Source organism: Chiloscyllium plagiosum, unplaced genomic scaffold, assembly GCF_037043375.1.
Source record: "Chiloscyllium plagiosum isolate Xiang-an unplaced genomic scaffold, Cpla_swu_hap1 HiC_scaffold_3, whole genome shotgun sequence".
Lineage (NCBI taxonomy): Eukaryota > Metazoa > Chordata > Chondrichthyes > Orectolobiformes > Hemiscylliidae > Chiloscyllium > Chiloscyllium plagiosum.
In genome coordinates, this window is record NW_028270141.1 from 80,495,906 (window position 1) to 80,514,597 (window position 18,692).

Consider the following 18,692-nt stretch of genomic DNA (forward strand, 5'->3'; position numbering starts at 1 on the left):
CTTCGATCTGAACTTGGCCTGGGCCCTTCTGCCGAAGTAAGGTTTGAGTTTTGTTTTTCTTATACTAAATTCTAGTTCAGATGTTGGCAGGTTGAATTGCTAGTAAAGTACATCAAAACTGAGTTTTTTTTCTTTGGGGTGCATACAAGGCAACATTCAAGACATTTTCACAGCTATGGCTAACTTTTTGTTCCCTCCAATCATTCTTCAATTCTGAATATATTTTAACTATTAGCCCGAGTGACCAATGTTCAGATGGCCCAAAGACCTAAAAGAATGTAATAGCTGTCATTCATGTAATTTCTGTGTACCTGCTTTTGTGGACATGGATTCAGTCAGTGGCAAAAGAGTAGACACTAGGTAATTTTAGAGAGTGAAGTGGGGAAGCAGTAGTTTAGAACAATTTGTATCCCTTCATTTTTATTGACAAACCTCAAACCAAAACTGTCAGAATTCTGATTTAGAGCATGTCAAACCTTTAATGCATTTAGTAATCAAACCTGATTGAAACAGATTATTTGGACCCACTAACTCAATGACTGAAAACAACTTTAATTTATACAGCTATTATAACAGGTGATCATTGAAAATGGGGATAGGAGTAGGCTATTTGGCCCTTCAAGACCTGAACAGCCATTCAGTATGATCATGGATGATTCACCAACTCAGTGCTCTGTTCCTGTTTTCTCCCCATATACTTTTATCCCTTTAAGTCCCCTTAGTCCCAGTAACTAATAACTTCTTGAAAACAGTTCAAGGTTTTAGCCTCAATCGCTGTCTGTGGCAGATGATTCCCCAGGCTCACCACTTTGTTTGAAGGCCATTTACGATGGAGATAAGGAGAAATGACTAAGTCATATCCTTAGATTGTGACCCTGGTTCTGGACTTTCCTAGTCATCAGAAAGATCTTTCCTGAGTTTTCCTTGTCTAGTCTTGTTAGAATTTTATAGGTTTCTATGAGATCATGCCCGTTGTTCTTCTAAACTCCACTAAATATAGTCAAACCGATCCAGGATTTTCATATATCAGTCTTACCAGACGGATTCCTCAGATTGCAAGTCTTCATTGCACTCCCTCAATAGCCAGAACATCCTTCCACTGATAAGGAGACCAAAAACTTGCGAGAGTGTGATGCTGGAAAAGCACAGCAGATCAGGTAGCATTCGAGGAGCAGGAGAATTTGTGCTTTTCCAACACCACACTCTCTACTCTGATCTCCAGCATCTGCAGTCCTCACTTTCTCCTAGACCAAAAACTGTGCCCAATACTCCAGGTATGAGCCCATCAAGGTTCTGTGCAGTTGCAGCAAGAATCTCTGCTTTTGTATTTGAATTCTCTTGCTCAGAAGGCCCACATGCCATTGGATTCTTTACCCATTCAGCTACAGCAAGTGATAAAAACAGCTATCCTGTTTGGGCAAGTGGGAATGGTATAATTATTTAAAGTTCAAGAGAAGTGGGAAATATTAAATACAAAATAATTTGAAGGAATAGAAAATACTTCTCATTTATATAGCTTCAGACTTTTTAATTACCTGTAATTACTGTTGAGTAACAAAGATTGAAAAGAACACAAGCAGAAGGGCTCTCGTGATACTTTCATAGTATCCCTACCTCCGTACCTGAGAGCTTAGGTTCATGTCTCACCTGTTTCTGAAGTGGTTGACTGATGTTTTCAATCAACCTAAAACACTGACAGCTGCTTGCTGTTTACCAGATAGTGCCTGACTTAGTGATAGTAATTTTATCTCTGAATCAAAAAAAGTCATCCTATGCAAGATTTCAGTGTAGCTTCACATCACTGCAATACTGAGGTACTATCTGACATATCAAATGTTGCACTGAGGATATCTATATCTCCTATGGAGAAAAGAGAATGCTGTGGCATTTTCTGAACAGTAGCAGATTTCTCTTGAGGTTTAAAACAGCATCACAATACTGCAAGAAAAATAATCCATTAAATAAGTTTGATTTGTGTTATTATGGTTTGGCAAAAGTACTACATTGGTTATGAAGTTTTTGGGGATCCTGAGAATATGAAAGATGGCTTGTAGGATCCCTAGTGTGTGGAAACAGGCTCTTTGCCACAAAAAAGTCCACACTGACCTTCCAAAGAATATCCCACCTTGATCCATTTCCCAACACTTACCTCTGACTCATACACCTAATCTATACATACCTGAACTCTATGGACAGTTTAGCACGGCACATTCACCTAAACTGCACATCTTTGGATTGTGGGAGGAAACCCATGCAGTCACCATGATAAATGGAACAGACCTCAAACAGATCTAGCAACTCAAGACTAGGCATCCATGAAACGCGATGGATCATCATTAGCAGCAGAATTGTACTCTGACACAATCTGTAGCCTGAAGTCCTAGTATATTCCCCCCATTCAACCATTAGCATTACATCATGGGATCAACTATGGTTCATGGAGATTACAGGAAGGCATGCTAAGAGCAGTACTAGGCATATGCAAAAATGAGGTATCCACCTGATGAAGCACCCAAATAGATGATCTTGCATGTCAAACAGCATAAGCAACACATAGTTACTCAGTGGTTAGCACTGTTGCCTCTCAGTACCAGGGTCCCAGGTTCGTTTTCAGCCTCGGGTGACTGTGTGGAGTTTGCACATTCTCCCTATGTCTGCGTAGGTTTCCTCCCACAGTCTAAAGATGTGCAGGTCAGGAGAATTGGCCAAGCTAAATTGCCCATAGTGTTAGGTGCATTAATCAGAGGGAACTGTATCTGGGTGGGTTACTCTTCAGAAGGTTGATGCGGACTTGTTGGGCTGAAGGGCCTGTTTCCACACTGTAGGAAATCTAATCTAATCTAGACAGAGCTAAGTGATTCCACAATCAAAGAATCAAATCTAAGATCTGCAGTCCTGCCACATCCATTAATGGGGACAATTAAACAATTCACAGAATGAGGAGGCTGCATGAATATCCCCATCCTCAATGATGGATAAAACCAATATATTAATGTAAAAGATAAGGCTGAAGCATTTGCAGCAAGTTTTTGCCAGATATAGATGATCCATCTTGGCCTCCTCCAGTGGTCCTCAGCCAATTCAATTCATTCCACATGATATTAAGAAGTGTTTGGAGGCAAGCGATTCTCCAAAAGACTATGGGCCCTGGCAACATTCTGGCAATAGTTATGAAGACTTGTGCTCCAGACTCTCCACTCCCCCTAACTAGGTTCTATTACAAGACAGGAATTTCCTTGGCAATTTGGAAAATTTTCCAGGTGTGTCCTATAAACAAAAAAGACAAATCCAAGCTGGCCAATTACTGCCCCATTAGTCTATTCTCGATCATCAGTAAAGTGGTGGAAGCTATCATCAACCATGGGATGACATAGTGGCTCAGTAGTCAGCCTCACAGCACCAGGGACTGATGAGTGGAGTTTGTACATTCACCCCCATATCTGTGTGGGTTTCTTCTGTGCACTCTAGTTTCCTCCCAATGTCCAAAGATGTGCAAGTTAGGTGGATGGGCCATGGGAATGCAGGGTTATAGGAATAGATTAGGGGATGGTCTTTGGAGGGTCAGTGTGGACTCAATGGGCTGAATGGCCTACTTCCACACTGTTGGGATTCAATAATTCAGTGCTTTCAAGCAGCACCCACTTAGCAATAGTCTCAGTAACATTCAGTTCAGATTCTGCCAGGGTCACTCAGCTCCTGACCTGCTTGAAACATGGACAAAAGAGCAGAATTCCAGAGGTGAGGCGAAAGTGACATCCTTGGACATTCAGACCACATTTGACCGAGTGTGGTCATAGAGATGTACAACATGGAAACAGACCCTTCGGTAACCCGTCCATGCCGACCAGATATCCAAACTAATCTAGTCCCACCTGCCAGCACCCAGTCCATATCCCTCCAAACCCTTCCTATTCATTTACCCATCCAGATGCCTTTTAAATATTGCAATTGTACCAGCCTCCACCACTTCATCTGGCAGCTCATTCCATACATATACCATCCTCTGAGTTGAAGAAGTTGTCTCTTAGGTCTCCTTTATATCTTTCCCCTCTCACCCTAAATCTATGACCTCAAGTTCTGGACTCTCCCACCCCAGGGAAGAGACTTTGTCTATGTATCCTCATGATTTTATAAACCTCAATGAGGTCATCCCTCAGCCTCCGACAGTCCAGGGAAATAGGCCCTAGCTTATTCAACCTCTCCTTATAGCTCAAATCCTCCAACCCTGCCAACATCCTTGTAAATCTTTCCTGAGCCCTTTCAAGTTTCACAACATCTTTCTGATAGGAAGGAGACCAGAATTGCACGCAATATTCCAACGGTGGCCTAACCAATGTCCTGTACAGCTGCAACATGACCTTCCAACTCCTGTACTCAATACTCTGACCAATAAAGGAAAGCATACCAAACACCTTCACTATCCTATCTACCTGTGACTCCACTTTCAAGGGGCTATGAACCTGCACTCCAAGGTCTCTTTGTTCAGCAACATTCCCTTGGACCTTATCATTAATTATATAAGTCATGCTAAGATTTGTTTTCCAAAATGCAGCACCTCACATTTATCTAAATTAAACTTTTTCTGCCACTTCTCAGCCCATTGGTTCATCTGATCAAGATCCTGTTGTAATCTGAGGTAACCTTCTTCCCTGGCCACTACACCTCCAATTTTGGTGTCATCTGCAAACTTACTAACTATACCTCTTATGCTTACATCCAAATCATTTATATAAATGATGAAAAGTAGTGGACCCAGCATCGATCCTTGTGGCACTCCACTGGTCACAGGCCTCCAGTCTGGAAAAACAACCATCTATTATCACCCTCTGTCTTTGACCTTTGAGCCAGTTCTGTATCCAAATGGCTAGTTCTCCCTGTATTCCATGAGATCTAACCTTGCTAACCAGTCTCCTATGGGAAACCTAGTCAAATGCCTTACTGAAGTCCATTTGGATCATGTCCACCACTCTGCCCTCATCAATCCTCTTTGTTACTTCTTCAAAAAATTCAATCAAATTTGTGAGACATGACTTCTCATGCACAAAGCCATGTTGACTATCCCTAATCAGTCCTTGCCTTTCCAAATACATGTACATCCTGTCCCTCAGGATTCCCTCCAACAACTTGCCCACCACCGACGTCAGGCTCACTGATCTATAGTTCCCTGGCTTGTCCTTACCACCTTTCTTAAACAGTGACACAAAGTTAGCCTGCTTCCAGTCTGCCTGCACCTTACCTGTGACTATCGATGATGCAAATATCTCAGTAAGATGCCCAGGAATCATTTTCCTAGCTTCCCACAGAGTTTTAGGGTACACCTGATCAGGTCCTGGGGACTTATTCATTTTTATGTGTTTCAAGACATCCAGCAGTTCCTCCTCTGTAATATGGACATTTTTCAAGATATCAGCATCTATTGGTGTCAAGGAAAATGAGCAAAACTGGAATCAATGTGTATCAGGAAGCAAACTCTCCACTGGTTGAAGTCATGCCAGGTACATTATTGTGGTTGTTAGTCAGTCATATCAGCTGCAGAACATCTCTGCAGAAGTTCATCAAGGTAGTATCCTAGGCCCAACAATCTTCAGATGTTTCAGCAATGACCTTCCCTCCATCATAAGGTCAGCAATGTTCAGCACCATTTGCGAACCCTCAGATGAAGCAGTCCATGCTCAAATGCAACAAAACCTGGACAACATTGAGGTTTGGGCTGACAAGTGGCATATGACATTCGCAGCACACAGATGCCAGGCAAAGACCGTCTGCAATAAGGGATAATCTAACTACTGCCCTTGATATCCAATGGTGTTACCATTACTGAATCGCCCACCATCAACATCCTTGGGATTACCATTGACCAGAAATCAACTGGACTCATCACATAAACACAATGGCTACAGGAGCAGGTCACCCCTCAACCACCTACACTCCAGCAAAAAAAGTCCCAGACTATCCAGCCAATTTTTATAACTCTATGCTACACCTCTATTCCTAGCAACACCCTGGTAAGTCTTTTCTGAACCCTCTTCATTTAATATTCTTCTTCTTATAACTATTCTCAAACCTCTTCTGCATCCCTGATGTGTTCACATTATTTTCAAAGTGTGACATCCCAAAATGTGCACAATACTCCATCTGAGGTCTAATTAAAGTTTTACATAAATTCATCTTCAGCTCCTTTCTCTTACATTCTATACCCTCATAATAAAGCCTAGGATGCTCTCTCCATCTACCTTTAATGATTTATGCACACGTCTGTGCAGGTCACTCTGCGCCTGCACAGTATTTAGAGAAACACCTTTACTTGACACTGTGCAAATTATTTCTACCAAAAGGTATCACTTCTCACTTCTTCACATTAGCAAGTTGATAATTTGGGCAGATAGGTGCAGATAAAGTTCAATGTTTTTTTGGAGGTTTGTTTAATCTGCAAACTTTGAAATTATCCACTGTGACATGCATTGGGCAAAGCAAAGTTCCCAATATTGAAATCTATGTACCTCACTACAAATCTTCCTCCAGCCTGAAAAATAATATTTAACCGGTACTCTGTTTCCTATCACTCAGCTATTTTGTACCACATCTACTGTTCCTTTTATTCCATGAGCTCTAACTTTTCTCACAAATCTGTTGTACAACATTGTATGAAATACATTAACAATACTACCCTCATCAATCTTCTAGTTATCTCAAAAGAGTGTGAAGATATTTAACATGATTTTTCCTTATGAATTCCTTGCAGGCTCTCCTTAATTAACCATGTGACTAAACATTCAATTCCAAATTATTGTTTCCAGAAGTTTCTGCACCCCTGAATTTAAACTGACTGATCTGTAATTGCTGAGCTTATCTTTACACCTTCTTTTGAACAAGGGTCTGATGCTTGTAATTTTGTGGTCCCCCAAGGCCACTTCCAAGACTAAGAATCTCTGAAAAACCATGACCACTACCTCTGCACTTTCCACTTTCATTTCCTCAGTACCCTTGGATGCATCCCATCTGGTCCTATTGCCTCGACAACTTTAGGTACTAACAATTTATTCAATATTTCTGGTGCCTGAATTTCTTTCACTGTTGCCTTGGCCTGGATAGCATTGGTTTGCTCGGTAAAGATATTTAATGCCTCAATAGCCTAATTTCTCCTTTTACTATTTACGGCTTATAGAAGATTGAGATTCCCTTTCTCATTAGCTGCCAGTCTTCATTCATTATCTGACTTTGCTCCTCTTCTTTGTAGATAGCCCATTGTTTAGTTAAAATTTGTCCCACCAACCTTTGGCTCTAGCTATGTAGCTCAATCTGTTCATGACCCATTGAGGTTACCTTTCTCCCAGTTCATTGTTCTTACTCTGGTTTGCTCATTGTTCATTTGCGCCATCATGCAAAACCTTATGATTCAACGATTACAGTCTATTAAATGATCCCAAGTGACATTTCATTTACTTGGCCCGTCTCATTCCCAAGAACCAGGTCTAGCAATGTGTCCTTTCTCATTGGACTGGACACACATTGCTGGAGGAAATTCTCCTGAACACAATTTATAATAGTTGCCTCCTCTTCCATTTTACATTAATTATTTGAATATCGTCTAGAATAGTGGTAAATTCTCCCTTTAGAAATATAATGTTTGCTAACTGTGATTTACTTGCAGATTTTTTCCTTTGATATATTAATATTGTGTGATCAACCTATTAATATTGTATGACACACCTCTGGAGCGGGTGAAACTTGAATTTCTGGTTCAGAAGTGGGATACTGTACCACGAACGCCAAATTTGTTCCTCTATGTCTTTCCCACTAATTGATGGCCTTTATATTTTTGCTGCACTGGTGTAACAGACTGAAAGATCATAGGCCCACCCTAAGCTTTATGGGAATGCAGAGCCAGAGAAATGTCAGAATGCAAGTGTGAAGATATTTTCTAAATCAACCTGTTCAGAGATGTTATTTCACACCTCTGGAGCAGGTAGGACTGATCCTGGGCCTCCTGGCTTAGAGGTAAGGACACTATCACTGCACCACAAAAGCCCCAAATGTGTTCCTATATGCCCATTAATTGGTGGTCTAATCTGAGCAATGCAGTTGCACCTGTTTTGTTCATTAGTTCTGGCCAGATTGTCTCTCAGGGTTCAAGAACAAAACCATTCTCTTTCTCCAGCAATGTAATACTCTGCTTAACCAAAACTGTCACTCCTCCTACTCTTTCTTAGTTTTCATGAACATCTTGTATCTAGGAATATTTAACACTCAGTCCTGCTCTTCTTAGTTTTTAATACAGCCACATCATCAGCAATCCATGTCATCTGTGCCTGTAACTCACCAGTCTAATTGTCTATATTCGGTGTATTCACAGTAATCACTGCAGAATATTTCAATCCTTATTTCAACTTTACCTATTAACTTACTATTCTCTATTGTAGTGTTATCTGTCTCCCGCAGTATTTTATGCGCCCTGGTATTCCTCTCTGATATTCTTTCTCCTTGCTCCCATACCGCTGAGTTAGTTTAATCCCTCCACAACAGCATTAGAAAAATGCTGCACAAGGAACTCAATCCCAGTTCTGTTCGGGTACATTTTCGCTAGAGCTTCTCCCAGTGTCCCTGAAATCTCAAGCCCTGCCTCCTATATCAGCTTTCCAGCCACATTCATTTGTCTTATCTTCCCATTTATGTACTCACATTTATATGGCATGAGGAGTAATCTGGATATTATTTACTAGTGAGATTCTAACAATTAATTTTCATGCTAGCTCCCTAACTTCTGACTGCAGCAGTACATTTCCTTCCTCTCCACACTGGTATCAATATGGACCACGACCTCTGGTTGATCACCCTCCCCAAATTGTGTGTCCTGCTGCTGCTGTGACATTCTTAAGTCTGGCACTAGGAGACAACATAGCATTCTGAAGTCATGTCTGGAGCCACAGTAGCATGCGCCTGTTCCCTGGTTCTCTGCTCACCTATGCTCTATCCAATGCAATGCTTTGCTTTGCAGATGCAGCACAGAGACTCCAACCTGGAGCGCATATTTCTGCAGATGGTGATACTGGCTGAACATGCTAATTTGAGTTACATGAAATGTTCATGAATCCCTCACCAACATTCCACATGCCTGAGCTGCCATGCTTTAAGTTGTACTTTTAGACTATTATTATAAACTAATGATTAAAGAGTAGAAAGCAGAATTACTCCCCAAACAACTCCCCTTGGACCTATAAATCGGATACTTAAGGGTAAGGGTGAGAACCAATTCCTATGGGACAAAAATGGTTTTAAAAATAAAGCAACACCTCCTTCCAATTCTCTTTTAACTCCCTCATCTCACCTACCTCCTAGTACTCTGTTCAAGTCATGCTCCATGTTAAATCGCATTGGGACACTATATGTTTTGAACTGAAGAATTTTCTGAGTCCCCAGTTAAAAAAAAAACATTTTAAATCAGTTTCCTTAATTAACTGTTGCTATCAAACAGTTTATAGACACCTTAATCTGAGGATGACCCACCATTTTAAGTTATACAGAGTTTAGTTAAGCTGGAATTATAAAGACATTGTAATTTTTTTTAATGCCAGGTATTAAAACAAGTGTATAAATCAAAATGATATCAATATAATTCTCATGTTCACTGTGCCCCTCACAGGGCAGACTCTAATACAGACCCTGGAAGGAGCTCTTCAGTCACAGGGAGAAGGTGACTGAGGAGGATGCTTGTAATAACTTTCCCTGTGGCTGATAACAGGGCAATTCTGGTGTAGCTACTGCTGTTTGGCCTATCACTTTTCTTGAAGGAAGTCACAATTATGGCATTTCTGAGATCTCCTGGCATACTTGCCTTCTCTCTGATGTGGGAAATACTATTAACAGTGCGTCTCTACCGTATTTAAGCACTTTACTGGGGATCCTACCTGCCTCTGATGCCTTGTTGTTCTTTAGCTGTCAAATGTCCTTTTCTATCTCCAGGTTGCGGTTGTGTTGAAATGGTGGTAAGAAGAAGTAAGGATATGTGTGTTAAAGACAGTGTCTCTCAAGGAGATTTTCAACGTGCTCCTTCCAGCAAGTCCTCAGAGACTTGGCCAGCATGGAGTTGGGATTGGGTGTATGGATCATATAGTCTTCATTATGCTAAAAGCATCAGGCACGTCATGGCTACCAGCTAACCGCTGCATCTCCTGTGCTCTCTCCATCCACCATTTCATCAGAGGAATTTTTTGCTGGGCCTCAGCCTTCAGCCATCTCTGGAACTAATTTAAAGTTTTCAAGTTGAGTTGCTGTTTCAAACTCAAAAATGCACGTGTTTGTGACCCAATAACTCCTGGACCGTCCCACTGAACACAGTCTTATTGCTTTATGATTGAGTCAGCGAGCATCGCCTCATAGATACATATTGTAGTGACCTTGAGGCAATCAAGGTTCAGTGAATACTCTACGTCATTAGAAGCCATCAGGATGGTGGTGAGGTGTGGGCAGGATGGTGGTGAGGTGTGGGCAGGATGGTGGTGAGGTGTGAGCAGGATGGTGGTGAGGTGTGAGCAGGATGATGGCGAGGTGTGGGCAGGATGGTGGCGAGGTGTGGGCGGGATGGTGGCGAGGTGTGGGCGGGATGGTGGCGAGGTGTGGGCGGGATGATGGTGAGGTGTGGGCAGGATGGTGGTGAGGTGTGGGCAGGATGGTGGTGAGGTGTGGGCAGGATGGTAGCGAGGTGTGGACAGGATGGTGGCGAGGTGTGGGCGGGATGGTGGCAAGGTGTGAGCGGGATGATGGCAAGGTGAGGGCGGTATGGTGGTGATGTGTGGGCGGGATGGTGGTGATGTGTGGGCGGGATGGTGGTGATGAGTGGGCAGGATGGTGGCGAGGGGTGAGCAGGATGGTGGCCTGTGAGCAGGATGGTGGCAAAGTGTGGGCAGGATGGTGGTGTGTGGGCAGGATGGTGGTGAGGTGTGGGCAGGATGGTGGTCTGTGAGCAGGATGGTGGCAAAGTGTGGGCAGGATAGTGGTGGGTGGGCAGGATGGTGGTGATGTGTGGGCAGGATGGTGGTGGGTGGGCAGGATGGTGGTGATGTGTGGGCAGGATGGTGGTGGGTGGGCAGGATGGTGGCGAAGTGTGAGCAGGATGGTGGTCTGTGGGCAGGATGGTGGTGTGTGAGCAGGATGGTGGCGAAGTGTGGGCAGGATAGAGTTCAGTTAGCAGGGTATTCCAAGTGCCTCAGCACTGGTTTTTCTGCTCTATAGATTCTGTCACAGCTTTGGGCAACATTGATGTGGATGATAGAGTGAATTAGGTTCTGGTTCATCTAGCAGTTGTTGATTTGTGTCATGGCGCGTGTGATAAGCATTCCTTTCTTTCTTTTTCTTGGATGATGATGCTGCTCCATATTCCTGACATGAAACTCCCAAGACAAATGCTCTGTTCAGAGCTTCAATACGGTAAGCAAATACCCAGGAAGGCAGAGGAAGTGTTTCAAAATTCTCCTTAAAGAAGTGGAACATCTCTATTGCCATCTGGGAATGATCTGCAAACCTGGAGTCACATTATCAGCAACAGGTTGAAGTCAAGAGTTAACAGAGAAAGGACAGCATGACAACCCGGGTAGTTCACTCTCCTGTTCCCTCCATCATCATCTGCCCTCCGCATGATTGAAACTGTAGGTTATGCATCAAGTTCTTCAGTCACCTGAGGGCTCACTTTTAATGTAGACATAAATTATCATCAACCACAAGGGACTGCCCAATAAGACATTGATTACTTAAAACCTGCCTAATTTTGAATTACACAAAAGCCTTTTTCATTAACAGGAATGCCTTTGAATACTTTCTATTTCATGGAGACATTTTACATGGTACAGCCATGAGCTCCATAACTACACAATATAAAAGCAGCTTGGAATAGAATAAAAGAAGTATTCCACCCTGAACTGGAAATACGAATTAGTTATATAGTTATGTAATTTGGAGTGTCTATTGGAACTTCTTCAATCTCAGCACCCTTGGGATGCAAAAGGAAAATAAACCAGCAGTATTATCCTAATTAGTAACCTATTGGAAAGTATCAGCATAGACTGTTAATTGAATCAGACCCATTTGAGATACCCAGAACTCAAGGCTTTTTATCACTATCCAGGCATGAAAATGAAAATGGTCACTCAGGCAAAGTACTGCGACTTTTGGCAATCATGGAACATGGCATTTGCAGGAGTTAGCAGTTTGGGAGAATGGGAAGATGTTTTTACAACCTAAAAATAAAGACCAATGAATACAATATATTGCTATGCAGCTTCTTGCAAATCAATGAAATAACGTCATTTAATACCTTAATCATAACCATGATTTGGAGATGCCAGTGTTGGGGTGTACAAAGTTAAAAATCACACAACACCAGGTTATAGTCCAACAGGTTTAATTGGAAGCACACTAGCTTTTGGAGCATTGCTCCTTCATCAGGTGGTAGTGGAGGGCTCAATCCTAACACACTGAATTTATAGCAAAAAGTTACAGTGTGATGTAACTGAAATTATACATTGAAAAATTGATTGTTTGTTAAGCCTTTCATCTATTAGAATACCGTGATAGTTTCAATTCTTTCATGTGTAAGTCGCAAAGCCTTTTTTTAAAAAGTTGCATTCTCGGGTTAGCTGTTAACAATGGTGATGGCTAGACAATATGTTGAAGGTGTTAGCCCCCTGTGTTCTCTGTCTATGCCATGATGTTTAGATTGATTCTAATTTAAAAAGTGAGATAACAGAGTTTTACATGAATTCATGCAGTTTTTGAGCAAAGTACAATGTAACCCTGCAAGTACAAATTCACCCCACAAAATATGTGTGCATGTGGGTCTTTGTCTGTATGTGTATGTGTGTCTGTCTGGGTTGGGGGTTGTGAGTGTGAGAAAGTGTATGTGTGTGTGTGTGTATAGTGAGTGCAGAGTGTCTCAAGTCTGTGAGAGGGTGCATGTGAGAGTGTCGGAGTGCGTGTGTCTGTGTGTGTGTAGGAGTGTCTGTATGTGTGTGTATAGTGCAATGGTGGTTACCTGTAATGTGACATGAACCCAAGATTCCGGTTGAGGCCCTCCCTATGGGTCCGAGGTCGAATGTCCTGGAGCACTGAAGTGTTCCCCAACTGGGAGGGAACACTCCTGTCTGTTGATTGTTGTGCGGTGCCCATTCATCCATTGTCGTAGCCACTGTCAGCATCTACCGTAACCCTGTCACGGTAGACACTGCAAGACGTGTCAGAGTGTGGACATAGATACCACCACTATGCGTGGTGACACCTCCCACCTTGTACATGGCAGGTACTCATGTGACTCAGCCAACGTTGTCTATCTTATACGTTGCAGGCAAGGATGCCCGGAGGCATGGTACATTGGGGTAACCGAGCAAAGGCTATGACAACGGATGAATGGGGACCGCACAACAATCAACAGACAGGAGTGTTTCCTTCCAGTTGGGGAACTCTTCAGTGGTCCAGGACATTCAGCCTCGGACCTTCGGGTGACCATCCTCCAAGGCGGACTTCGGGACTGGCAGCAGCGAACAGTGGCCGAGCAGATGCAGATAGCTAAGTTCGATACCCACAGGAAGGGCCTCAACCGGGACCTTGGATTCATGTCACATTACAGGTGACCACCATTGCACTATACACACACATAGAGATACTCCTACACACACACACACACACACTCACAGGCACTCCTATACACACTGACACACATATACACAGATGCGCACACAGACACACACACTCACCCTTACAGACACACACACCTACACTCACACATGCACCCCCTCACAGACTTAAGACACTCTGCACTCACTACACACACACACACACACACACACCCCAACCTAGACAGACACATACAGACAAAGACCCACATGCACACATATATTTTGTGGGGTGAATTTGTACTTTCAGGGTTACATTGTACTTTGCTCAAAAACTCCATGAATTCTTGTAAAACTCCGTTATCTCACTTTTTAAATTAGAATCAATCTAAACATCATGGCATAGGCAGAGAACACAGGGGGCCAACACCTTCAACATATTGTCTAGCTATCGCCATTGTTAACAGCTAACCTGAAAATGCAACTTTTTAAAAAAAGGCTTTGTGACTTACACATGAAAGAATTGAAACTATCACGGTATTCTAACAGATGAAAGGCTTAACAGACAATCAATTTTTCAATGTATAATTTCAGTTACATCACACTGTAACTTTTTGCTATAAATTCAGTGTGTTAGGATTGAGCCCTCCACTACCACCTGATGAAGGAGCGTCGCTCCGAAAGCTAGTGTGCTTCCAATTAAACCTGTTGGACTATAACCTGGTGTTGTGTGATTTCTAACTTAATTATAACCACATTTTCCAACACCTTTGGCACTGTTACAGAATGACATCACAATAGTGAATAACCATTTAAAGGCAGAGTCCAACAATGTTAGGCTAAACTAGGCTGAACTTGAAACAAAACTAATTTTCACATTGGCTAGATTTGTTTTGTGAAACAGCTGTTATCTTGAGGAAGTTAAAATGAAGCCCATCAAGTTTGAACAATGCAATATAGTAAGAATACTATATACAGTGGTTGGTATTGAACTATTGGCTATTAAATAAAAAATTACAGCCAACTTTCATAGGTCATCGAATGAGCCAGCAACAAACTATTATAATGAACTATATTAGCATACACTATATGAGGGAAAAAAAAACAAACATTAAAAACTCTTTCCAGTTACCAATAATAAATTGAAACAAAAACTTGCATACAATAAGGAAAGGTTTCTCATAATAATAGTTCATTCTTTAACAGCAAAAAACTGAATTAAATTTTCTGCCTATTTCCATTGCTTAAAAGTTAAAATCCCTATATTGCAGTGCTGAGAATTGGAAAATATGCACATATAAAAATTTACTATGAATAAGCAAAAGCATGTAACCAATCTCCACATTAACAGCATCTCATAAATCAAATTGCACATTGTATTTTTAGCAGCATATTTATACCAATTAAGGCATGGGATATAATAAACAGGTGCAACTTTGAACAGTTTCTCTTTTGAAATATCTCCTTGTTTACTAATATATACTAAATTTACATATTGACAGAAAATAGAATTTTATTCTAACAATGGTGGTTCTGAGAGACTGATACCAGGTGTGGCATGAAACTGCTACAGCTTACTCAAATGTTCCACTTTGGTGATATGCTTGCAGTTTATTGTTATTTTGCAACGACAAGTAAAGTCTTGAATTTTCAGTTCACAGCTTTAGCGATTTCTTTAGGGATGCCAGATTCGTTTCACTGACAATAGTGAAAATTTCAATTACCAAAACCTGCCAACACTTGGAGTGCTGTTACTTGCTGGCTGATCATATTCTGCTCTGCCATTCTTTGAATAATGAGTAACACCTTGTGGTATTTGATAAAATACACTACAAGGGTGTAGTCCATTACCGTTAGGAATGTTGGGTTCAGTGTGAGAATCAGTCACTTGAGAAGACAAAGGTGGTTTTGTTAAAGATGTTCCTGGCACATTATAGGAAGCTTCTTTTGAGCATTGATTCTTTCTTGTAGAAGAACTGAGGTGTTGCACTTTGTCAACAATTGGGGTTGCATATACTGGTTCCTGATTAGTTAAAGGTTCTGCATATTCATGTTGGTTTTCAACAAGTGGGATGACATAATGGCACATTGAATCTGTTCCACCAATTCCATCATCGTCGTCTGTGTCGATTGGTTTAAAGGTGGAGCCTTTTCTCGCCACTCTTACTGTTCCAAACATTACGGAGAGCTGGTAATCTTCAAAACAAAGGCCAAATCAAACACTTAGTGCATAATTTCACTCTTCCATACTATTCCACACTGTAAGACAACATTTCTCAGCCTTAATACACAAATAGATTTTAGAGCTGTTTTAATGGGACTTCCCAAGAAAGAAATTCTGTACAATGTGTAAGCAATTGCGATCTCAAAAGTATCATAAGTACTTGGGTTTCAACATGCAGCCAGTAAAAAATGCATAAGTTTGCTTTGGTTTTATCAGTTTAAGGATGTGGGCTTCACTGACTGTGCCAGCATTTTTTTTGCCTATCCATACTGGGCATGTGATTAGTTTCTTTTTCTAGTTTTTTTTTGAATCCCTACACTGTGGAAACAGGCCCTTCGGCCCTATAAGTCCACACCGACCTTCCAGAGATATCCGATCCAAACCCATTCCCCATTACTTTACTTTCACTCCTAACCTACACATCATATGGGCAATTTAGCATGGCCAATTAATCTATCCTGCACATCTTTGGATTGTGGGAGGAAACTGGAGCAACCGGAGGAAACCCACACAGACACGGGAAAATGCACAAACTCAAAGGTTATGAGTAAGAAATAGTCAAACCTTAAAGACATTGTGATTACATCTAAGATATCATACACTTCTCAGGTGTGCAAAACTAATTTTAATTTTATAAACAGCATTTTTACATTAGATTAGTGGTAATATGCAGCTTCCTTCAAATATGTTACAGGTCAACCTTTTCAATTAAAAGGATTATAGATGCTGGAAATCTGAAATAAAAACTCCAGAGCTGGAGAAACCTATGAAGTCTAGCAGCATCTGTGAACAGAGAAGGTACTTAAGAAGGCATATATGATACTTGCCTTTATTATCCAAGGCACAGAATGAAAGAGCAAGGAAGTTATGCTTCTTATGCAAGGAATTCCAAAGAAGAGTCATGTTTGATTTAAAATCTGTTTCTCTCTGCACAGATGCTGATTTTCTCAAGCAATTTGTTTTTATTTCAAATTTCCAGCATCCATTATACTTTATATCATTTTTATATAAAATGCTTGTAAGGCCACAACTGGAGGAGTGCATACGGTTCTGGTCATCCCATTATATGAATAATGTGAGTTTACTCGAGAGGGTGCAGATTTACCAGGATTCTGCCTGGGTTGGGGCTTCTGAGCTATGTGGATAGGATGGAGGTTGTTTATCTTCAAGCAGCCAAAGGTTGAGAGAGGACCTTATCAACGGGTCATAATGAGCAGGATTACAGGTGAACAGGAAGGTACTCTTTCCAGTAGAGGGGTCAATAACCAGAAGGTACAAATTTAAGGGAAGTAGGAATGTTAGAAGAGACAGTCTTGGGAGTCTAAAACTCTAATTGAAAGGGTGGCTGATTTAGAACCTCTCATAATATTTAAGCAGAATTTAATTACTCACTTGCATTGTCATAGCCTCCAGGGCTATGGGTCAAATGCTGGAAAATAGGATAAGTGCATTCAGATCTTTGTTTGGACATAATGGGGTAAATGGCCTCCCGCTGTGCAGTAAATGTCTATGAGAACAGAGGTGTTTTTCAAAACTTTAAAACCGGTTATCCAAAAACTGGACAACTTTAAGACAACTCACATCCTAAAGTTAGCTCAATTAAACTTAATTTACTTGGACAATTCAGCTATGCATTTCATGGCGCTGGCTTTATCTATTTTGTGTTTGAATGTCAATCTATTCCCATATTCCAAGCTCCTTGAGCCCACCCGACCCGGATGGACCTGAATGGCCCACTACCAAAAGTATCCGAACCCAAAATTCACCTTACTCCAGTCTTGAGGCTGCCAGTTTTGAGGAAGTGTACCTGCACAAACTTAAATAAATAGGCTTTCGGGGTGTCTAAGTTCACAATAGTTCCTTTTACCTGATGAGTCACTCCTGACAACGTCAAGTTTCTGCAAGATCTCCTTTTCATGGCTGTAGTTAATGGTAAACTCAGTTGACTGGGGTCTTTTGAAAGACTGTTTGAATTGTTTCCAGCAAGCTGCGTTAAATAATATGAATATTGTTTCAATTCATTATAAGTGAATGAATATTTGAAAATATTGATTGCTAGAGAAGCAAATCATTGACTTGTGACATTGACTCAAAGATCCTATGATCAAGTACTGGATCTACAAACATAGCAGCTCCAAAGAAAGAGGCACAGGTTGTGAGTAACTCATGGAAACATTGTGGGGGAGGGGAGAATGGAAGAAAGAAAGGAAGGGAGGCGATGGCCTAGTGTATTATTGCTGGACTATTGATCCTGATAATGTACAGTCTCACCAATGCCCTGTATACTAAAGCATACCATCCTTAATTTAGAAGACCATAAGACATAGGAGTGGAAGCAAGGCCATTCGGTCCATCGAGTCCAGTCTGCCATTTAATCATGGTTGATGGGCCTTTCAATTCCATTTACCCGCACTCTCCCCATAGCCTTTAATTCCTTGCCAGATCAAGAATTTATCAATCTCTGCCTTGAAGACACCCAACGTCCCAGCCTCCACTGCGCTCTGTGGCAATGAATTTCACAGGCCCACCACTCTCTGGTTAAAGAAATGTCTCATTTCCATTCTAAATTGACCCCCTCTAATTCTAAGGCTGTACCCACAGTGCTAGTCTCCCCATCTGGAGGAAACAACTTTCCAGCATCCACCCTTTCTATGCCGTGCATTGTCTTGTAAGTTTCTATTAGATCTCCCCTCAACCTTCTAAACTCTAATGAATACAATACCAGAATCCTCAGCCGATCACCATATGTTAGGCCTACCGTTCCAGGGATCACCTGTGTGAATCTCCACTGGACACGCTCCAGTGCCGGTATGTCCTTTCTGAGGTGTGGGGCCCGAAGTTGGACACAATATTCTAAATTGGGGCTA

The 18,692-nt window shown here is 41.5% G+C and overlaps 1 protein-coding gene across 1 annotated transcript in view; it reads right to left on the reverse strand.

The window, feature by feature from the left end:
- Positions 1-15,045: 15,045 nt before the first annotated feature.
- The window catches only part of dcbld1 (discoidin, CUB and LCCL domain containing 1), a 103,849-nt gene continuing 100,202 nt past the window's right edge, over positions 15,046-18,692 (reverse strand). The window contains exons 14-15 of the mRNA XM_087981110.1: positions 17,693-17,812; positions 15,046-15,797 (exon numbers count right to left, since the gene is read on the reverse strand). Of these exons, the coding sequence (XP_087837236.1) occupies positions 15,322-15,797; positions 17,693-17,812 (596 nt within the window). The 3' untranslated portion in view covers positions 15,046-15,321. The remainder of the gene's footprint in view (positions 15,798-17,692; positions 17,813-18,692) is intronic.